The 24,441-nt window shown below is 38.2% G+C and overlaps 1 protein-coding gene and 1 pseudogene across 2 annotated transcripts in view; both read left to right on the forward strand.

The window, feature by feature from the left end:
* Positions 1–2,890: 2,890 nt before the first annotated feature.
* The window catches only part of Nucks1 (nuclear casein kinase and cyclin dependent kinase substrate 1), a 34,221-nt gene continuing 12,670 nt past the window's right edge, over positions 2,891–24,441 (forward strand). For both annotated transcript variants that reach the window (XM_027934662.3, XM_027934663.2), the window contains exons 1-3: positions 2,891–2,982; positions 19,864–19,913; positions 22,427–22,532. In XM_027934662.3, coding sequence (XP_027790463.1) covers positions 2,966–2,982; positions 19,864–19,913; positions 22,427–22,532 — 173 coding nt within the window. In that variant the 5' untranslated portion in view covers positions 2,891–2,965. The remainder of the gene's footprint in view (positions 2,983–19,863; positions 19,914–22,426; positions 22,533–24,441) is intronic.
* On the forward strand, positions 18,507–19,149 carry LOC114092237 (inhibitor of growth protein 1-like; annotated as a pseudogene).

The raw sequence follows: 24,441 nt of genomic DNA on the forward strand, positions 1-24,441 counted from the left end.
CTAGGTTCTGTTAGCTCTAGTAGGCAGAAGTTCTGAATTTGTCCAGTAAAAAGTAAACTAGAAGTTCAAATGTTAAGCTACTTCCTTCCTAAAAGACAGTGTTGGATGAAATCTCTTATATTATTTTGTACTAGGGATTGAACTTGGGGCACTCAACCACTGAGCCACATCCCCAGCCCTTTTTTATATTTTATTTAGAGACAGGGTCTCACTGAGTTGCTGAGGTTGGCTTTGAACTCACGATCCTCCTGCCTCAGCCTCCCAAACTGCTGGGATTACAGGCATGCACCACTGAGATATGTACCACTGTGCCTGGCCAGTGTTGGCTGAAATATGAGTGAATAAATGAGCAAATGGAGGGAAAGCATCAGCTGAAGCTTCAGTGAAGAGACAGGGAGGACATGACTCACACCTCGGATGGGGAGAGTCTTTATTCAGTGGCCATCCATGTGCTGGCCTTGGACTACACAACCAGGCCAAGTCCTGGAAGACCTGTTGTGAACTTTTTCCCTGCCTGGACATGTTGACTATGGCTAGTTCCATTCATTACCTAATAAATGATTAACAAGACTGCTTCTGCCTCGTTTCATAATACTAAATAACGGTGTTTGCTAAAATAATAGCAATTTGTTCTAATAAAACAGCCTCCAACAAAACTACTTTTTGATCACAGCATCACCCCAATCTCGGCACTGGCATTCTGATAATAATACCAATGGTAAGACACTTAGTATAAACATATCTGGATACCTATTAGAATAGCTATTATAAAACCAAAACCAAAGCCAAAATAAGTGCCGGTAAAGATGTGGAAAAAGGAGAACACTTGTGCATTGCTGATGGAATGTAAATTGGTACATACAGCCATTCCTGAAAAAATTAAACAGAATTGCCATGTAATCTAGTAATTTCAGTTCTGGGTATATACCTAATAGAAGCGAAAATAGGGACTCAGATATCTGCACACTCATGTGCAGGCACTACCCATAGGTGGGAGCAACCCATGTGTCCAGACATGATGAATGGATACACAAAATGTAGTATATACATACAATTTGGCCTTTGAAAGAAGGACATTCTGTCACCTGCTATGATGTAGATGAACCTAGAAGATATTAATTAAGTGCAATATGCCAACCACAAAAGGACAAAAACTATGTGATTCCACTTATAGGAGCTTCGTGGAGTAGTCAAATTCATACACACTGAAGGCAGAATGGTGAGGCCCAGGGCTGGGTGTGGGGAGAGGGAGTGGGGAGTTAGTGTTTAACCTGCACAGAGTATCTGTTACCTTCCTGGAAGATGGAAATGTTCTGGAGATGGATGATGGTGATGATCGCCCAATGACATGAATGTACTTAATGCCATACTACCGTACACGTAAATATGCTCATCTTGTGTAATCTTTTAGCCATAATTTTTGAAAAAGCAGGGTAGGGGAGAAGTTGGCAGGACCTGGAGTAGACAAGAGATAACTTGTTTAATGTTTCACTGGTTGGCCGTACTATTCTCTTCCCTCAGAGAAGCCACGTTTTACAAAGGGAAACTTTCAGGAGGCAGATGGTGATGTGTTTTGTTGTGTTTTGATGTGTTTGTTTGGGGACTGCATCTTCAGTTGGTTATAAACGCTCTGTGGCAGGGATTGAAGACTATTTACAATGAATGGTGGGGTAAACTTTAGTGGTTCCCATAGGGATCTCTGAAATCTCTGCTCTCTGAAATTTAGGCACACAACAAATGTTTGTGGATTTAAACAGAAAGCTCTGACTTACCTTCATTTACGATTTGGGAGTCAGCCCCGCCTCTACCCAAGGATGTGGTCATATTTTAAAAATTAAGTGTAGCACGTATACATTGCACTTATGTATGCCAGACTGTCCTAAAGGCTTTTCACATATCTATTCATTCAACCCTAATAAGCCTGTGTGGTACGTACTTGTTTCCCATTTGACAGATGAGAAAACTGAGGCACAGTGAGAGAAAGTTATACAATTATAAAGTGGTGGATCTGGGATTCCACAGGAAACATTTTATGAAACCAGAGCTCATTCTCCAAATTATTATACACCTCTTGCTTCTTGGAATAGTAACGTTCTAGTCCGGGACTTTAATGACCCTGAAATGGATCTCAAGGTCCAGAATGGAGAACGTAAATTGGGGATGAAGACATCTTTGATTATGATCCTGATTCTCTACTTCAGCGGCGTGGTTGGTCTCCTGAGGGTAATGCCGGAGCCAGGTTTAAGGGCTTTCGGGATTAAGGTCAAATTTTTTGAACCTAAGGAATTTCCCTCCAATTCTAAAGCAGCCCCTTAGTGACGAATCTGCGGCGTAGCCCACGGGTTTTGCTATTAGCAGATTTCCTAAGTGATCAAGGCAGACGAAATGAAACACCATTTCATGAACACTGAGCCACGTTGAACCCTATATAAATCTTTTTTTCTAGTCATTTCAAGATACAGCTCAAGACGAATCTGCAACTTTGGAGTGGAAGCCAGGGGGCGGGCTGAGCAGCGACCATTTTTGTTTTGCGGCCTTGCGCTCTCAGAGCATCTTGATTAACAGGACCTCACGGAGGAGGCGGGGCCTGCCAGGGGGAGGGGCGGGGCCTGAGAGACGTGATGATTTAAACTGACTAATAAGCAGGACGCATCTGGCAGAAGCCGCCAATGACAGAGCGTGTTGGGGCGGGGCGCCCAAACCCTAGTGGGTTTGGTTGTGCCGCTGCTTTGGCGCATTTTCGGCTGGTTTGATTCATCCATTTTGAAGAGACGGGGGAGCGGGGGGCTCGTCTGATCCAGGGGCCCTGAACCAAGGAGCGGCGGAGTTTGAGAAGCCAGCATCTCGGGGTTCGGCGGCAGCGGCCCCATCGGCCGAAGTTCGGGGGGGGTGGGGCGCCGAGCGCGCGGGGTGGGGGGGGTCCTGGTCTTTGGCTTCTCGACTCGGTCCTGTTTCGACAGCGAACATGTCTCGGCCTGTCAGGTCAGTGCGGAGTCCGAGGCCTGGAGCGGGTTGGAGGGGGTTGGGGGTGAGTGGCGAAGGAGTGGGAGACGGAGCCTAGAATCGGCCCTCCCGGTTGCCACGCGCGGCCTCCTCCCTTTCGGGGCCCGCGCGCGCCCTTGAGCGTGGGGGGCCCTGTTGGCGCGCGGGGGTGGCGGCAGCGCGCCCGTGCGCGCGCCCCTCCCCTACCCGCGCCGCTGCAGGGCTCCGGTCTGCTCTGATGCCTCCCCCACCCGCCGCACTGGAGCGGGCGGGGTGTTCCCGAACCGCCAGGGCCAGAGGGGGAGGGGTGTGAAGTCAGCGCCCCCAAGCAGGCCCCACCTCCTCGGGGCGGGCCCCTCAGATCCCGTGAGGGAGACTGGCAGACTCGCGCTCGGCCCCCCCAGATTCGGTGAGGAGGGGCGCAAGCACGGTGTTGCCCCTTCATCCCGCGCCTTGCGTCGGGGTGGGGGCACTCGCCCTCCAGCTCCAGCGGACAGGGTGTTCCACGCAAAGGGGGAGGGGCAGCAGTGCTGCCCGGCCCCGCCTCCGTCCTCGGGGTCGCTCCAGGCCCCGCCTCCCGGGCCGGACGTGGGCGGGACCCGTTCTTTACCCTTAGAGCAAAAAGTTGAGGGATTGGACCCCCCAAAAATAATGCACGGCTCTCTCTCCCCACCCCGGAGTTTGGAGAACTTTAACCCCGAAGTTCGCTCTTTCCTCCGACTAGAAATGTCCTTCGGGGAAATGTCCGTACTCAGGGAGGTGCGGGTTAACTGCACGACCCAAATCCCGTGTGGTTCTCGTTCCGCCCTAACCCGGCCTACACGTCTCGGGATATTTCTGTAACCCTCTCCCTCCCCGGAGTGACTTTTTAATCATAAAGGGGCTAGATTCCGTTAACCATCAGACTTTATTCTCAGAATTTCAACAAGTTTGCTGCTCCCCCAGCGGTCGGTGGGATCGCCCTCTACCATTCTCCAGGCTGTTGTATGGAATGTGCCATTTACGGAGGGGTGTGGTTTAGTCCGATCTGTTAAGGCCTTAAAGAGGAGAGCTGTTGTAAATAAATACACTTACTATAAAGGATTGGCTACTTTGTATAGTGTTTTCTAAACAGATATTTAGTTTTTAAACGTTTTCATGCTTGTCGATTTCCCTTCATTCCAAGTTTTGTGGGCAACAGAAGTATTTTGAGAGTTCTAAAAAGAGGTTTGGGATCCTGGGAACGGTTTTGTTGCACACCATTCTGTCTCCTACTAGATGATCCGTTTCCAACTGGTGGTGGTATGGGACTGCGTACTCCTATGCCTGGGTGGGAATGCAGAGAATGAGCTAACTACCTGACTGCTTCTATGCCATCCAACTTCAATCCGCATCTCTATAAATCACCACCTACTGACAAAGTTTTGCAGGCTTTTTGGTAAGGAGTCTAGATGGCTCTTTCAAATTACAGTGTGAATACTTTTTTGGCATAGAAAGTGGCCAGTGTATTTCATCAGGATATTTTTCCTTAGGATCAGGTAATTAGACAATATTATAATAAAGATTTATTTTATCTGGATTTGATCTTTTGTCTCCTGGAAGTAATTACTGTGTGGTGAAACTAAATTACTATTTTTCCCTGCCATGAAATCAATACACTAGGTTGTGATGAATTTGTATTCCTATATTTATTTATTTATTTTTAATTTTTTTGTATTCCTATATTTAGATAATGAAATATCCACAGAACTTTTTTACTGGGAAAATTTGGGGTTATCACTTTGTGGACATAAATATATTAAGAATATTTATTATTTTTTGGAGGTATTGGGATTTCTGCACAACTTTTTCTTAATGTGTTGTTAAAAATAATTAAACTTTGTCTATCCCCATAATTTGAAGAGCGAAGTCAATATATTGTGGGCTTCTCTTTTGTCACTTTCAAATTATTAATTTCAGAGCAGTTTGGTTTCTGATTATATTTTAGTGATAAAGTCTCTGTAATTATTTTTTAAAGATTCTTTAATATACTTATGACCAATAATAAAGCAGAAACAAATAAACTTGAGTTTGGTTGTTTGTCAAATTTTGCTATAAATAAGTCCTAGCTTAGGGAAATGATATAGTTTCAAAGTGTAATTGAAGAATCTATATTACCTTAGATCATTTAACAACAAGAATGTAGACATTGACTTGATTTTAAAACAATCAAAAAGAAGTATATGTTGAAAAATATCAATGTCAGTGCATCATTTGCTGTACATTTCTGTCCATGGACCATTTTTCTAGTTCTCGTTTTTACTGTAAATGTTTATTTTAATATAAACCTAAATATTTAAAGGGCATTTAGAAATGAATTAATGGTGCTTTGACACCAGTATCTAAATAAAGCATATAATGGGCTGATTGGATACAGCATGGTTTTCCATGGAGGTCTAGGTTGATAGTACATTATTTCTTTTTAAATTATTTATTTCATGGTGCTGGGGATTGAACCCAGGGGCTCATGCATGTTAAACATATGCTTTGCTACTGAGCCACATCCCCAGCATAATATGTTATTTCTAAGTAATTTTTTTCATACAAGGTAGCTATCTTTACCTTTTACAGTATTTATGACAGCTCAAATATGTTGAGCCTTAGTTTCAAATTAATAGCATAAAACTATAATCCTGGAACTAGAAAGAAAGGACAACTCAGTTCACAGGACTTAATGTGCTGGACAAGTGACATGCTTTGTATCACATACTACTAGTAGGTCCCAAAATTGAATCTAGAACCTAGTCTTAATTCCCCATAGTAATCACTTCTGCCTGAGAAGTAGTAATAATGTCTGTGGTGATTCCAAAACAGTATATGGTGTTTTTTAACTTCAGAGTGCTTTTGTGACTCTTAATCCTTGTATAGAAGGAAGGAAAGTACCACTTGTAAAAGATGAGAAAGAAAGCTCAGATTTACTGACTGGCCCTCACTAGAAACCAGGTTTCTTGATCCAGCTTGGTATATTCTCCAGGGATCCTCCTCCCTTGTTGAAAATGATCTAAGTCACTCAAGTCAGTCTTACTTGCTCCTCTTTGTAACAGAGGTGTGCTTGATATCTTTTGTTTAATACTTGAGAATACAAAGAGTCTTTGCCATTGAAAGTTTAAATGTGAAAACAGAGGCTCTTACAAGTTACTTTTATTGTTTATAATTACAATGAAAATTAACAGTTTTCCCAAGATTCCAGATTGCTTTCTTTTCAAGAATGTGTGTTTGGACTCTAAAAATGTTTGTAGCAAAAAAAAAAAAAGTTTCAAGAATCCCTCAGTTGGGGCTCGGGTTGTGGCTCAGTGGTAGAGCATTTGTTTAGCATGTGGGAGGCACTGGGTTCAAGTCTCAGCATCACATTATAAACTAATAAAGATTGTGTCCATCTACAACTAAAAGTAATGCACATACCAAAAAAAGCCCTCAATTATAGGGAAAACTTAGAAACCTGGAAATTCAAGGTAGCTTGGAATTTGTTACCAAGCAAGCACAGGATGACACTTAAGTTGTTATGGCTGTAAATAAGCCAGTTTCCTTATATCTCTTCAGGTATTCTTTTTGGTGTTTATGGATATGTGCGAGATGAGTATGACTTTATTAACCTTGGGTCCATACATTTTATTATTAGCTTTTATCTAAAAAGACAATCCCAGACTGGGTGTGGTGGTCCACACCTGTAATCTCAACTACTGTAGAAGCTGAGACATGGTTTGAAACTTTGAAGTCAATTTAGTGAGACCCTGTCTCAAAAACTGAAAAGGGCTGGGGATGTGGCTCAGTGGTAAAAACACCCTTGTGTTCAATCCCCAGAACCAGGAAGAAGGAAAAAAAAGGATAACATAATTTTAAAAGCCTGAATAATGGGGAAGTTGGTTTTATGAGAAATTAAAAGCACTCAACTTTTTCAACATTTGATTAATTAAAATAATAATACAATGATTAAAATAGAGTAGACTACTGAATAAACATTCATTGAGAAAAAAATGCAGCCAGGCACTGTGCTTTCACTTTATCTTGTTTTATCCTTTCTAAAAATATTTAACCAGGGTATTTTTTTTTTAATACCCATAAAACAGAAAAACTTAAAAGCTTTTGTTACTCAAGGTAATAGAGTAGTAGCAGAACCATGATCTAATAAATCAAATCTAGCTATAGCATTCTTTCATGGTACCACTCTTTACTACCTAGTATTTGGTGTTAAAATGGTCAGGGTTTTTTTGTTGTTGTTTCCGTTTTGTTTTTTGCTTGGGATCCAGCTTAGACTTGTTCATGCTAGGCAAATGTTGTACCATTGAGCTACACCCCTCATCCTGAATACATTCTTTATTCATAGATTTTTAGCTCCACATAGGAATTTTTTTTGGAGAAAACAGCCAAAATATTTCAGTATGAGCACTGTTTGACACTATACAAAATAATTTTCAGATATATTTTTTAAATAAAAGCATTACATTAAAATCAGTTTCTTCAGTTTACCAGTGATGATTTTGAAACCCAAAGAATTAAATACAGATAATAGCAAGGCTGCATTTAGACTGCCTGAATCTTAGCCATTCTACTTTCAGCATATTTACTATATTTGGTTCCACAGAGAATATATTACAGGTACAGGTCCCTGATTTGAAACCTTTGGGGCCAAATGTGGGAATTTTGAGTTGTTTTGGTTTTCTTTTTAATTTAGAAAAGATAATGGGGTACATATAACATAAAAGTACTACCTCTGGGGTAGTACTATAATCAAACACATTGGTATCTTATGAAGTTTTATGAATATTCACAGAGGAGATGGGTTTGTAAATTATGAAAGAAAATGGTTTTCAGAACTTAGGGCTTTCTGAACTGTGAATTAGGGATTGTGGACCTTTAATGGCATAAATTGAAAAAAAAAAAATCACTTCTAAACTCAAGAGAGCTGTCAGTCACTGAGCAACTCTTAGGTGCCAGGTATTTGGCCAGGTACTTTATACAACTATTTCAAAATCATGCAGTAGTTCTTCAGGCAAGGTATATATTATCCCATTTCATGTGTGAGGCCTGGGGCTTGGAAAAATTAAGTACCTGGCACAGTTCACCTAACTATTAAAGAGACAAATCAGGAATTTGAATCCAGGTGTGAACAACCAAAAGCCATTATGATCTTTCTCATGTGGCACTGTCACAAGGTGTGGTTTTTCCCGCAATGATTGTGCACTGTCTTTGGAGGGTGATGACATTTCATATTGGGACTTGTGGGGAGGGTTAACTTTAAGGAAGTTGGGAGGGGGGTGGTAAAGGACACTCTTGGAAGGAACAAAGCATGTAAAGCAATTAAATGAGGATAAACTTGACTAGGGAGGAAAAATTGAAATTAGTTTGAGTCTTTTGAGGGAAAATGTCAATGATAAATGGTATTATTGCATTTACGCATTTCATAATATGAGGGCATTTCCCTTGATTAAAATATGCCAAAGAAATACAAGAAAGTTATGTGCTTATTTTACATTTTTGTTTTGTTTTGATACTGGGGTTGAGCCCAGGGGTGCTTAACCACTGAGCCATATCTCCAGCCCTTATTATTATGTTTTATTAGAAACAGAGTCTTGCTGAGTTGCTAAGTGCCCCTTCCTAAATTGCTGAAACTGGTTTTGAATTATGATTCTCCTGCCTCAGACTCCCAAACTGCTGGGACTACAGGCGTGCACCACCTACAGCTTGTTTTACATTTTTTTTAAAAGAATTATGTGATCAAGTAGTTTGTTCAAAGAACAAAAGAGTCTTATCACTAATTCATTATAAAGACTAAAAGAAAAATCATGGCAATTGAAAGTTTCAACATCTATTAACAAAACTTGTTAATGCCATTAAAATTAGAAGGAATTTAATATTAGGAGTTTAACTTGACAAAGTTTCAAAAGTAAGTGGTTACATTTTTATTTTTTTAAGTCTCGGTGAAAATTTTTGCTTTTGAGGTGCTGGTGACTGAGATAAAAAACTAATTCTTTGGGGAGATAGCATGGTATAGCAAAAGAAACCCTGGGTGGGGGGGGGGGGGGCATGTGTTTCATCCTCTTTTAGGTTTGTATAATGGACATGTTGAACTTCACTGGAGTATTACTACATTGCATTTAACAAAGCAAGCATTTTAGTTTTCAAAGCTTTTCTCATTGGTTTGAGCTCTAAAATTACCATTCATGGGGCTGTGGTTGTGGCTCAGTGGTAGAGCACTTGCCTAGCATGTGTGAGGCACTGGGTTTGATCCTCAGCACCACATAAAAATAAATAAATAAAGATATCGTGTCCATATACAACCTAAAAATATAAATTAAGATATTAAAAATTACCATTCATTATTAAGAAGGAGAAAATAATTTCAAATAAAGATTTTTGTTTTGAGCAGTGTTTGGTCTCTTGTTTCCAGAAATGTAAAACAAGGCCACCACACTATAAAACTCAGGGACATCATCCTCATTATAGTCCATGTGTATGTTGAACCTATATAGTTGTGTGATTTATAGTCTGCATAGCCAGAATTTATTTCTGTTTACTTGAACTAATAAAGATATTATTGCTATAAAGTGTTAATTGTTTGCCTTTTTAAAAATTCTTAGCTGCAAGGATAAATGTGACTTAAGATTCAGAAGTAGTTTTTTAGATGGTTGAGACAGCACCTAGGGGACTCTGTAATGTTGTATACAAGTAGAGAAAATAATTGATTTAGCACAGGACCACTTTGGTCAAATTGAGCATCCTTTTTTTTATTGTGGGAAAATCTGACTATCATTTGGCAGTGGCCTACGTCAGTAATCCCAGCAACTCTAGAGGTTGAGGCAGGAGGATCACGAATTCAAAGCCAGCTTCAGCAAAGGCCACACTAAGCAACTCAGTGAGACTCTGTCTTGAAACAAAATACAAAATAGGGCTGGGGGTGTGACTCAGTGTTCGAGCACCCCTAGTTTAATCCCAGTACCAAAAAATAATTTTAAAAATATTTAACTATCTAGAGTCAAGGAAATGAAGCTGATTATAGAATTGCATTTCCATGTTTAAAATAACTACCATTTAAGTAGTCATAATTATAGGTCTTTGAAATACTTTAGATGAAGAGACTACCTGCTGCCAAGAGTTGCAACTGGGTATTGCATATTTTCAGGTGCCTTGAATTGTATTTTTGTTCAGTTTCCACTAAGCAAGGTACTCTTCAGAGAGATTTCCTTTCCAACTACTTTTGGTTGTATAGAATCCTTCATTTGTCAAAATCATAACCTGAAAAATAAACTACATGAAAAATTAAAAATTGGGTTACCAAGAAAATAGAAGTCCACCCTGCTATGTTTTTGTTGTTGGTTTGTGGTACTGGGGATTAAATCCAGGGCTGTGTGCATGGGAGGCAAGCACTCTACCAACTGAGCTGTATCCCCAGCCCATCCTGCTATGTTTTGAGCTAGGATAACAGATGTATTGTCTTCCAAGAACATGCCACAGCTGTAAAGTTTCATGGCAACCTGTTCTTTAGTTGCTACAGTTCTTTTTTCTAGGCAGGGCTGGGGATTGAGTCCAGGGGTACTCTACCACAGAGCTGCATCACCAGCCCTTTTTTATTTTTTATTTTGAGACAGGTGTCACCAAGTTGCCAAGGCTGGCCTTAAACTTGCAATCCTACTTTAGCCTCCTAAATTGCTTGGATTACAGTGTGCCACTGCACCCTTCAGTCACTACTGTTTTCTTAACAAGAAACCTGGTTTCTTCAAAATCAGAGACTTAGAAAGATTTTTGTTTAGAATTATAACATCACATTTTTGTTAGGAAGATCTTAGTCACTTTGACATAAAGAACTAGTCTTGATTTACAGTTTCAGTGCTTTGGATGAGGGATTGCTAGCCATGAAATTCCAGATCTATCTTGCCTTCTTCCCCAAGAAATAGGACCCTTGGTCCACTTTGCAGTCCAGACCTGTGTGTACACCTCTAACACATACTCCTACATTTAGAGCCTGTCGAGACCTGCTGTTTTTACCTTAGTTCTGTATTTCCCCAAAATCCTAGAATTTTTTTTCTCTGATATCAGATGCCTGGCACTACTGATGTGCTTTGTTTTAACGAGTCAATACATCTCACTTGGTCAGGCCACAGAATTGTCCCTGGTGATTGAGTTAGGCAGTTGAGTAGATTCCATATGGTTTCCAAACACCCTCTGCTGAAAAGCAATCCTTTAGTTCAATAATGTGTAAACCTGAGACCCCTAAGTCTTTACCATTTGAGACTTCTCTGTCCCCATTTGCATAGGTTTTACAGTAAAATTCAATTGGGAAAAATCTTCTAGCACATCTCATATAGCAAATATTTTATCTTATACTCATTGACATTTGTGTGTGATTTTCCTATGTAGTGGAACTGAATATGGTAAGTCAGTGAAATATCTTGAGCCTTGGTAATAAAGCATACTATGTAAGAATTAATATTTGTGTGGATTAAGACAAGTTAGTAAAATGTTTAGTAGAAAAATGTCATTTATCTAAAAAACATGTCTGGCTCATCATCCAGACTTTCTATAATTTTCTTGTTTGTTTGCTTTCCTGTATCTGATAACTTTGTTTTTAATTTATATATATAAGATACATTATATATATATATATATTTATATATATATATACACACACATATTTATAGTATATGCATGTATTTATATATAAATATTTTATATGGGTATATGTATGTATATATAAATATATATAGTATTTGCATATATATTCATGTATGGTACTATGGATTGAACATTGAACCTAGGGCCTAGTGCTTGCTAGGCAAGAACTGTACCACTAAGCTACATCCCCAGCCCTTGATGTTTTAAATGTGAATGACAGAATGACATAAAATCTACTTAAAATTACATATCTTAGGGGCTGGTACTGTAGCTCAGTGGCAGAGTGCTTGCTTAGCACATGTGAGGCACTGGGTTTGATCCTTAACACCACATAAAAATAAACATACAATACAGGCACGCTGTGTCCATCTACAACTACCAAAAAAAATTTTTTTTTAAATTATATATCTTAGAAGGAACTTGAAGGTAAAGATAAGTGAAATAATTGTAAGAAATTGTCCTGAACTAAGTTCATGTATCCTGGGCCTCAATGAGCTAACATTTTTATATCCTGAAATATCTGATATGTAAGATTGCTTAATCATCTGAGGGATAGAATAATAGAAAAAGGTAAATGTCCTAGATTTTAAAAAGGAGCAGATAGTTGATGTGTAGAAATTTTAATGGGATCAGTTCCACAGAAGAGTAGGCTTTATAATGTTTAGGAAAGTTCTAGAGGTTGCCCCAGTAGCATATGTGAGTTTGAAATAGGATGGACTTAGGTTGGAAAATAGTCTTTGTTGTAGTAAATTGTTTATTGAAGTAAAGTTATGTAGCCTTTTTGAGCATTATTTTCCTCAGGCAAAATTGATACAATATTAATTAGCTCCTCTTAGAGCAATGTGAGAATTAAATGAGGATTTAGATGGAGCAACTCTGAAACTGCTCTTGTAATCAAAATTCATGGTTTCACAAAAAAATCTGATTTTGTAGATTAGTAGTCTTCATAATGTTGAATTTCAGGGATATATCAGACATTTGATTCACATTTTATTTTTTAAATATGGATAATTTGGGAGACATTGTTTTAAATGTTTTTTTTTAATTTTAATATTTTATTTTTAGTTATCGGCAGACACAACATCTTTGTTTTGTTTGTATGTGGCGCTGAGGATCGAACCCGGGCCGCACGCATACCATGCGAGCGCGCTACCACTTGAGCCACATCCCCAGCCTTTAAATGTTTTTTTATTGTTGACGGACCTTTATTTTATTCACTTATTTATATGTGTGCTGAGAATCGAACCCAATGCCTCACACATGAGGCAAGCACTTAGCTACAGCCCCAGCCCCAGGAGACATTTCTTTTTTTAAATATTTTTTTCCCTTAGTTGTTGATAGATCTTTTATTTATTTATACGTGGTCCTGAGAATCGAACCCAGTGCCTCACACATGCAAGGCAAGTGCGTTACCATTGAGCCACAGTCCCAGCCCAGAGACATTTTTTAAATGTGAATTATAAGACCAATTTATACTTTTTTTTCTTTGTAGTGTTAGAATTTTTTTTTTAATTTAACTTTTTGTTCTTTTGCAATTGAACACAGGGCCTTAGCATGCGCTGTACCTTTGCGCATACTCCTAACCCCAAGTTTATACTCTTAAAATGCTACTTATACTTACAAATAGTTGTGTTTTATTTGTTGTTTCTAGGCAGTTTTCTGGTTAGTTGGTTTTTGCTTTGTTGTTGGGCTACTGGAGATTGAATCCCAGGGGCACTATACCAAAGCTACCTCCTAAGCCCTTTTTTAATTTTTGAGATGGGGTTCTCATTAAGTTTTCAGGGCTAGCCTAGAACTTTTTACTCCAGCCTTAACCTACCCAAGTGCTAGGATTATAGGCTTGCACAACTACTCCCAGCCCTAGGCAGATTTTGTTTGAACAAAAGTATACTGCTTTGAGTTATCTATAATTTATGTCAAACAGATCCTTTAGTGTTCTCTGCTTAGCTCCCCACTTTACTTTTCATTTCTACATTTTAAATGTATATGAAAGTGGAAGCTTCCTGGTTCAAAGCCCCGTGGGAATCATCCAGGAATTGGTATGTTATGACCAAAATCAACTTTTTTTTCCTTGATGCTTGAGATTGAACCCAGTGCTTTTGCATATACTACGTACATGCTCTAGCACCAAATTATATCCCCAAGCTCCCTCCCCAAGTTACATCTAAAATCTAGATACAGCAGTTATATAAGCTTTTTAAGTGAGAACAGGCACAAAATTGGCATTTAAAGTTTCTGTGTTTCTGCCAGGAGTGGTGGCATACATTTGTAATCCCAGCAGTTTTGGAGGCTGAGGTAAGAGGATTGCAAGTTCAAGGTCAGTCTCAGTAATTTTAGCAAGAACCTATCTCAAAAATTCAAGAACAGTTTTTAAAGGGTCAGGGATGTGATGTGGCTCAGTGGTTAGGCAAACTTGGTACCAAATTCATGGTACCAAAAATAAATAAATAAATACATGCATACATACATACAGTTTTTGTGTTTCTGCCAGGCATTGTGATGCAACATTTTTAATCCCAGTGACTCTGGACACTGAGGCGGGAAGGTCACAAATTGAAGGCCAACCATGCACAGTGGTGTACACCTGTAATCCTAGCGGCCCGGGAAGCTGAGGCTGGAGGATCATGAATTCATAGCCAGACTCAGCAACTTAACGAGGTCCTACAAGCAACTCAGAAAGATCCTATACCTAAATAAAATATTAAAAAGGGCTGGGGATATAGCTCTGGCAGAGGGCCCCTGGGTTCAATCTCAGGACCTCAAAAAAAAATCAAATTTCTTTCTGGCGCAAACTTTGAGACTAGTTTAAATGGAACTCAAGTTGATTTGAGTATTGGGAATTGTTATAACCCATTTGATGGTTTTAAAATGCTATAACTTGCTGCTTTCTTGGATCTAAATGGTGGGGGGTTTTTTGTTTGTTTTTGTAGTGCTGGGGATTGAACCCAGGGCCTTATGCATGCAAGGCAAGCACTCTACCAACTGAGCTATATCCCCAGCCTGATTGGATCTAAATGGTAACCTGAAAACTTTGCCATAAAGTTAAAAATCACTTAGTATAAAAATAGGGAGATGTAGGGCTGGGATTGTGGCTAATTGGTAGAGTACTGGCCTGGCATGTGTGAGGCACTGGGTTTGATTCTTAGCACACCACATGGATAAATGAATAAAATAAAGGGTCATCAACATCTAAAAAAAAAATAGGGAGATGTAAGAAATAGTAGCTGATATTAATTGGAGAATAATCTACCCGACACTCGCTTATTCTTAGAACAATCTTGAGAGGTATTCCTGTTTTAAATGTGAAGAAAAACTGAAGTTCATTGAGGAGAAAGCACTTCCTTGGGGACATACCACTAGTAAGTGGCAAAGTCAGGATTTAAATCCAGTTTGGAAATTCGTTTTTGATCTCTCTGATATATTGTAATTTTACAATATGGGCCTCCAAGTTCTAGTTATTACCCATTATACACTGGAGAGTTAGTTTAGCTTTGGCTTGAATTTAAATAATAATATTTTGAGGGACTAATGTTGTTTCTGTTTAGGCTAGAAAATCTCTGAATACTCAAATCCCTTATATAAAATGGTATCTTTGCGTGTAACCTATGCATATTCTTCTGAATGTTTTAAAGTCATCTTTAGATTACTTGTGATGTCTGTATACTGTAAATGCTGTGTTAATAGTTGTTATACTGGGTCTGAGGTATAACCCATTGGTAGAGCACTTGCCTGGCATTCGTTAAGTCCCTGGGTTCAATCCCCAGCACCACACACACGCAAAAGTAGTTGTTATACTGTATTGCTTAGGGAATAATGACAAAGAAAAATGTCTATACACTTTTTTTTTTTTTAACACTGAATGTTTTTAGTCCATCATTAAATCTGTAGGTGTGGAACCCACATTTAAAGGACTGACTTTAGTAGAATTGGTATTTTTTTTTTTTAGGTATCTTTAAAAGGCAGGACATAGTTTGAGAAATCAACCAAATTATTATTATAAGTCAATATATCTAGTCATTATGAATGGCCCTTGTTACCATAGATCATTTACCTAAATAATCCTTTCCTTTTTATCAATTTTTTATTAGTTTAATTTGGTTTGGCTAGTTACCCTTAATAAGACTCCATTCCTATACTCATATTTTGCTTTCCTCTGTTTTTTCTATTTGTTTGTTTTATTAGTTTTTAGTTGTAGTTGGACATAATACCTTTATTTATTTTTATGTGGTGGTGAGGATTGAATCCAGGGCCTTGCATGTTTTAGGTGAGAACTCTACTGCTGAGCCACAACCCCAGTCCCTTTACTCTATTTTAATAGTTTTTATGACAATGACATATTTAAAAAAAAAAAAAAACTTGTTATTTTTAGCTATACATGACAATAGAGTATATTTTGACATATTATACATACCCATGGAGTATAACTTTTTAGGATCCTATTCTTGTGATTGAATATGATGTAGTGTTCAAATAACAATTCAGGTCCAAATAACATAATTCTCAAAATTCTGGCTGTTTTCAGATCATTTAAAAGTTTAAATATTGGTGGTTTTAAAGGAAGGGATCATCTTTCGATTCAGTTTTGAAACTTTCTTATTTCTCAGTATTGTCTGCATAGAATTTCTGTAGTTCTCTTTGAAAATTAGAATAGAGAAAATATACTTAATAATAGACTTTTCAACTAAGTTGTTTTTGTGTGTGGGATTTTTCCTTTTTTTTCTTTTTGCGGCATTGGAGATTTAACTTGGGTGTGTTACCACTGAGCTACATCACGGCCCTTTTTATGTTTTTGAGACAGGATCTCACCAAGTTTCCCAGGCTAGCCTTGAATTTGAAAATTTATTAAAGAAACAAGTTATTTCATAGGAAGGAAACAGTTTTGTCTTGAAAGGCAATTGTTAGTCAAATGCCTGATGGGCTGAAAATGACAGTCTTGCAAACTTCCTCTCTACTGATGCCTTTTCCCACCCTAACCCTTTGCAGATGCTAAATCCATTTACGCATCAAATACATTGTTTGAGGGGCTGTGTTGGTGGCTCAGTGGTAGAGCCCTTGCCTAGCATGTGTGAGGCACTGGGTTGATTCTCAGCACTGCATATAAATAAATAAATAAATTCCCATCAACAACTAATAAAAATATTTTTAAAAAATACATTGCTTGAATTTGGTGTTCCTAATGAAGAAGAGACAATCCCTGCCCACAAGAAGCTTAAGTTCAGTAAGACAGAAGTTCTAGCAAATTACATAGTATCAAAGGATTAAGGGTGTTGAGAGGTCAAGTTGGATTTGAGTGGGAGTAACCGCACAGCCTTCTGGGACAAAGCAACAGGAGCAAGTGGTAAGAAACCACAGGATTGGAGGAACTAGGTTGCTTGATTGTCAAGTGGCAAGAGATGAGATCTCAAAGACTTAAAGGATATTGGATATTATTCTATAAAACAGAAAAATAAGCTTTAACAGAGCTCTCAAATTTGACCTAAAAGCAAACTTTTTACCTTGCCCTTTGCCATAAATGTGGATATCCAGACATGATTGTTACTTCCAAGAAGCTCAGATGATGAAGAAAACATGACTACTCCTTTTCATGTCAATGAATGCTGTAATGTAACTAACATGTTTTTCCTTGCAAGGAATGGGTTCAGTTTATATTCATATGATGCATCCTTTTCTATTCTGGTAGCATACATAAAGTAGTCTCAGGATTTATTTATGGCTACTTGACAGAAATTGAGTGATATTTTTGTTGCCATATCACAAGTACGAGATAAACTAAAATTATGCCTACAAGTTTGGAACCTAGAGTCCAATTATTAGGGATTAAGATTTCAAACTTCCTCTTCTGGGGTTGAGAGTATAACTCAAGGGTAGAGCTTATGTGGGGCCTGGGTTCAATCCCTAGATTACAAAATAGATAAATCTACCTGCTGTTGGTTTATTTCATGGACTTGTTCAATAAAAAGTTTTGTTTTTAAATCGTCCCTCTTCTGGGTATTTTCCTTTCCTTGTTTCCATTTCCTTTTTTGTTTGTTTTGTAAATAACACAGAAGATGCCTCTCTGCATTGTAATCATAATACTATTTTTCATGGCATTTGTCATTAAAAATAATCATTTTTCCAGAGCACAGTGGGCATTTCCATACTAGCCCCCAAATACTTTTTTAAATAGTTAAATTTTCATTAGGATAAAACCTATTTAATAGGATATTTACCATCTTGACCATTTAATGTACAGTTTAATAGTGGAAAGTATATCCTAACTACTCATTCCCCCTCTTCTAGCCCCTTGCAACCACCATTCTACTTTTTGCCTCTGTGAATATGACTACTGTAGGTCCCTCATATAAGTGGAATTAATAGACTTTTTTTTTTAAACAGGCAAAGATATCATCCTTACATATCATGATAATACTAAATAACCAGTGCTTATACTCACTGTCTTTGGATCTTAAGTGATGTCCTATTCTATACAACCAGGAATATCCTCTTAATACCTTGATTCACTTATATGTGCATCTTTTATCTAAGACACTTTTGGAAGCTGGTCTGTGTGGTTTCTAACATGGAAGCTTGCTAATATTTCTAAAGGAGGAATTTCAAATTTAGATTTAGTAAGAAAGCAAAAATTAAGATTAGTTTGAGGCTGGCACCCGGGGCAGCAGCTCTGGAAGCCAGCCTGGTCTGGTGACCTGCCAAAGGTCCCAGAAACCTCTCTGCTGATCTAAGGGTGCAGCATAAGTGGCCAGAAGTTGTAAGTGACCAAGGGAACTCCTGAAGGAATTGGATGAATATTTTGAGAAGTTTGAATGAAGGAGAGATGGTTGATGCCCAGAAAAGGTGAGTGGTACACTGCATCCAGACAGCTCTGATTTGGAGCTAGGAGCAGGGCAATGAGAAGATTCAAATTGAGTCAGATGGCATAGCTAGTAGAGAACCAGGGCAGACAAGTCATGTTGAACTTTTTTGAAGCACATCAAGAGAGTGTGACACCATTGCAAAGTGGCAAAACTGGCCAGGATAAGTCCAAGAATGAGATTATCACACAGGCAGGAAAACTGAATAACAAGAGGTCCCAGCCACAATGCAACACTAAAAATGGAGAGAATGTATCCAATAATCATAACCATGATAACATCACCTTGGGAACACCTAAGGAAAAGAAAGCGAAGACCTCAAAGAAGAAGAAAATGTTCCAAGGCCAAAGCAGAGATGGAAGCATCCCCTGCAGACCTTCCCATTAACTCAAATGAACCCAAGTACTGTGCAAACAGCTCTCCAATGGAGAAATGATAAGCTACCACAAGGAAGAGTGCCCCATCCAGTGGTTCCACTTCTGAGTATGACTCAGTCACAAACCAAGTCAAGTGATACTGCACCAAGTGTCAGGGAAGATGAGAAAATAATGACAAAGCACTGGAAAAATCCAAAAAAGAAGACTTAAAAAACAGTTTGTGGACATTAAACAGTCTGAAGAGAACACAGTCAACCAGTATGTTTATTACATTGTCACTTTTGTTGAGGTGTGGGAATTGTCAAATGTAAATTTTTTTAAAAAAGATTGTGTCCATCTACAACTAAAAATTTTTTTTTAAAAATGATATACCCTTTAATAAAAAACATCTTTTGACTAAATCAGTAAGCTTTAGTCTTCTCATGTATAACATTTAATTTAGTGTTATTATATTTTTTGTTTTACTCTATTATGTCTAAAAATTGATGTTGCCTTGAAAACAAAGTTTAGCAGTAATTTTGTTTATGAACTATACATGTGTATAGCAGTAAGAATAAAAATTTACAATTTTGCCTTGCAAATATGGTATCTGTATAATGAAGGTATGGTGAGTTAGTTTATTTTGCTGACGTGTGTTTTGGGAAGGTAGTTTTATGGCATTTGAACTGTCACTGAGATGAGCAGTATAAAAAGAATAATTTGAAATATTTTGAATTAAGCTGCATTTTCCTATAACAAAATGTGAAGGGCTGGGGTTGTGGCTCAGAGATAGAGCGCTCGCCTAATGTGCATGAGGCACTGGGTTCGATTCTCAGCACCGCATAAAAATAAAGGTATTATGTCCACCTACAACTAAAAAATAAATATATTTTTAAAAAATATGAAGTGTTTTGGCTAAAATATGGAACTGTTAAATAATTTTCAGAGAGCTATTCTAATTCTGTGTATGAAATAAAAGTGTACGTTCTGATATCTTGGAAAAGTTTTGCATATATATGATGTTAATTATTCTCTTCTTTCTACAGAAACAGGAAGGTTGTTGATTACTCACAGTTTCAGGAATCTGATGATGCAGGTATGTTTTGTGATTTCAACAAATTTTATGTTGGACTGACTAGTGGAAGAGTTGGCAGCTAATATATCATATTTTAGTAATAAATTTTATTTGTTCATTTTGCAGTACTAGGGATTGAACTTAGACCACTTTACCACTCAGCTACATCCCCCAGCATTTTTATTTTGAGAAAGGGTTTCGTTAAGTTGTTGAGGCTGGCCTCAAACTTGCAGTCTCCCTACTTCAGCCTCCTCTGAGTCAACTTGGATTAAGGCATGTGCCACCGTACCTGGTAGAATAAGTTTTATTTTTTTATTTTTAGTATATTTATCCAAATTATTTGTGTTAACCAAAATAAAAGTTGAATTTGCATGGGAATTAGCTTTCTTGTAAGTCATAGATAATAAACACTTAATTTTTTTTCTCACATGGTTTTGGAGTCCTAAAGTTAAATGTCCTATAATTCCAATATAGTGTTTATTACTTAAAATATCTCCTGCGAGCCAGGCACAGTAGCCTGTTTGTAGTCCCAGCTAATTTAGAGACTAAAGCAGGAGGATCACTTGAGCCCTAGTTTGAGGCCAAACTAGACAACATAGTGAAATGCTGTCTCAAAAAATTTTGGCTATTATCAGAGTAAAACCTGTGTCTTATATTGGAGGGCAGGGTTAAGGTTTTTACATAATAAAGTAACTAAAATGGGATTCCATTTTGTGTAACAACTTTGATTTATTAACTAATTCATCATAGTATTTCCTTCCCTCTTCCTTCCTTCCCACTCTTCCCCTCCCCCCCTTGGGAAAGCTTTGAAAAATGCAGAAAGATACAAAAGAGGGCTAGGGTTGTGGCTCAGAGGCAGAGCACTTGCCTAGCATGTGTGAGGCACTGAGTTCAATTGTCAGCACCACATATGAATAAATGAATAAAATAAAGATCCATCAACAACTAAAAAATAATATTTAAAAAAAAAAAAAGATATACAGAGGAGTAAAAACTAAATACCAAATGCTGCCATTTTGCTCCAGGAATTTTGCTCTAAATGTTTGTATTAATAATTTATTCCTTAGAACAGTCCCATTAATATGAGATGTGCTATTACTATTCTCATTTTATAGTTAGGGAAACTGAGGCAGAGAGAATATTCAAGGCCCATTAGCTAGCAAATAGTATTTCAACCTTTTTGTTAATTCCTAGTCTTTTTTTTTTTTTTTAACCTTTTAAAAATGGAATTGAAGCTACATCTCCAGCCCTTTAAAATGTATTTTATTTAGAGACAGGGTCTTGCTAACTTGCTTAGGGCCTGGCTAAGTTGATGAGGTTGGCCTTGAATTTGCCATTCTCCTCCTCGGCCTCCTGAGTTGCTGGGATTTTAAGGGTGTACCTCCATCCCCAGCAGGAGTGGACATTAAATTCTTGAAGTGCTTGCTGCCTAGTGGATTCTCCTGGGGGATGGTAATATTCTAACCCTGAACTCTGTCCCACATGGAGTGGAAAAGGACTCCTCGCTACCCACATAATTAGTGTTACAGGAGAGAATAATTGCAAGCAAGAACCACATTTTAAGAAGTGGATGAAGAAATGGCCAATACAGCTAGGCACGGATGCACACACCTGTAATCCCAGCAGCTCAGGAGACTGAGGCAGGAGGATTGCGAGTTCAAAGCCAGTCTCAGCAACAGCTAGGCACTGAGCAACTCAGTGAGACACTGTGTCTAAATAAAATAAAAATGGGACTGGGGATATGGCCAGTGGTCAAGTGCCCCCTAAGTTCAATCCCTGGGAGGGGGAAGAGTAGGAATGGAGTTGAGGTCTTGGTCTTTGCCCCTATCTCACTCATACTTAAAAGTATGTTTCAAATTTTATTAAAGGTTATTTGAAAAATTCCTCTAAATGGTATGATAATCCATCATGGAATTTATAATATATCCAGTCACTTAATAATTGCTGAAGCTCCAGACTACTTCCACCTTCTTGCCATTACATGTAAAATGGTGTAGTAAATAGTTTTGGAAATAATCACCTTTTGATGTAGGACAATTTTCTGTAATGTATAAGGCTTTTGAAGTTAGAGCTATTTTTCTGAAGTGCTAGAGTACCCAGAATACATTATATATGTTTAATATTTTAGTTTACAAGTAATTTGCTTTATAACAGTAATTATGTTAGGACTGTAGAATTCTAAGTTTTTTACTTTCTAAAATGCTTTTGACATAACCTGATTATTATAATAATATTCAAATAAATATGAAGATGTTGACGATGGGAAAATCATAAAATGGAATGATATAAAATGACGAGATTTGGCTATAGGTATATAAAATATGTATATATGAGGACTAGAGGGTAATATACAAAAATGGAATTAATGTGATAAAACTAGGTTGGAAAATTTTTTTAAATCAAAGAAAATATTTGGAAAATCCTTTGTTTGCCATTTAAGTAACATGAGATAATTATTGTCAGTAAATATAAGTTGGTGCTTTTAACATGTAAACATAATATAGTTAAATGAATTTGAAAAATGCTCCGTTTAGATGAAGATTATGGAAGAGATTCAGGTCCTCCTGCTAAGAAAATTCGATCATCTCCTCGAGAAGCTAAAAATAAGAGGCGATCTGGAAAGAATTCACAGGAAGATAGGTAAGAGGCATTGTTTTTGTATTCTTGCTGATGCTGTCACTCTGAAATGAGGGCAGTCTTTGATCTTTAAGTTGGTGAAATCTCCTTATATTTTTTGGAGAGTTCTTACTGTCTACTTAGTGTTTTGCATATTTCATTATCTCAGGTCATGCTCTAAGTCTAGAGTTGAGTCATGAGGCTTGATCAGATTCAACCTTAAATCCAAAGTGATCAGCCAGGCTTGATGGCACATAACTATAATCCCAGCAGCTCAGGAGGCTGAGGCAGGAAGACCACAGGTTTGAAGCTAGACTCAGCAACTTAGTGAGAACTTGTGTCAAAATAAAAAGTAGGGCACAGTGGTGCACGCCTATAATTGCAGTGTCTGGGGAGGCTGAGGCAGGAGAAAGGTGAGTCAAGCCAGCCTTAGCAACAGCGAGGTGCTAAGCAATTCAGTGAGATCCTGTCTCTAAATAAAAAAGGGCTGGGGATGAGCCTCAATGGTTAAGGGCCTCTGAGTTCAATCCCTGATACAATATAAATAAATAATTCAAAAGAAAAAACACACAATAAGCTGGCCGTAGTGATGCATGCCTATAATCCCAGCAGTTGGGGAGGCTGAGGCAGGAAGATCACCAGTTCAAAGCCAGCCTCAGCAAAGGCAGGGCCTTAAGCAATTTAGTGAGACTCTGTCTCTAAATAAAATACAAAAAGGGCCAGGGATGTGGCTCAGTGGTTAAGCACCCCTGGGTTCAATCCCTGGCACTCCTGCCCCTCCCCCCCCCCAAAAAAAAAAAAAAAACAAGGGAAGGGGAGGGAAGAATAGAAGTTCATTGGATTAGACAAAGGGGAATGAAGGGTAGTAATGGGGGTGCTGGTGGGGGCTGGGGTTGTGGTTCAGCAGTAGAGCACTTGCCTAGCATGTGTGAGGCCCTGGGTTCGATCCTCAGCACCACATAAAAATAAATAAATAAAATAAAGGTATTGTGTCCAACTATAACTAAAAAGTAAATATTTGAATTCCCTAAGAATGCCTCTGCTGCTACCTCAAACCTCAACATAAGCATAAAGACTGCTTTAGAGTATACTTCGTTATTAAAATTAGTATTGACATTTTCATTGTAGTGATAGCAAAGATCAAGTGACCTCTCATTCAGTCACAAATCACTGGTCAAATTAACTAAAGCTTATAGAATCTTAAGTAGTAGTAGAGTTTTACTGTCTCATACTCAATTCTCTTTTGTTTAAATAACTTAATCATTGTTGTGGGCTCCATCCTCACCCATGCTGGGGATCAAACACAGTGCCTTGTGCATATTAGGCAAGCACTCTACCACTCCAAGCCTTCTCTTCTCTTAGTTTTACAATGAGTTTAAATTTAACTAATTTTGCCTCATGAAGCCAGAATCTTGTAACTTTTGCTTGTTTTCCAAGGTTTTCACACACAGTCTCATATGCAGTGCAGCATAACTTCAAGACTTCCTTTATGATGATGATAATAATGAGAGTGAGGATAGCTACCACTTTGACTATTAATGTCAGGCTCTATTATATGCTTTATATACATTATCATTTAATTCTCTTAACACCTCTGTTAGGTTAAGTGATGATAACTTAGATGGGTTCAATGATTTAACCAAGGTTACCCAGCAAATGAACAAGCAGGTTTTGAAACCCTGCCTGTTGGACCCAAAATCCATATTTCAGCCATTAGGCTATGCCACCTCCAAGTAACTCTACTACAGATGAGCAGTTCAAAGAAATTACATAGTATTTTTCATTTCTTCTAAGAAACTTGGAGCCCTAAACTTATTGTTAAACCTATACATTTAGCCATATGTGATGGCACACTCCTGTATTCCAACTTCTTGGAAGTCTAAGGCAGGCGGATCGCAAGTTCTAGGCCATCCTGGGCAACTTAGCAAGACCC

Source organism: Marmota flaviventris, chromosome 12 (assembly GCF_047511675.1).
Source record: "Marmota flaviventris isolate mMarFla1 chromosome 12, mMarFla1.hap1, whole genome shotgun sequence".
Classification (NCBI taxonomy): Eukaryota; Metazoa; Chordata; class Mammalia; order Rodentia; family Sciuridae; genus Marmota; species Marmota flaviventris.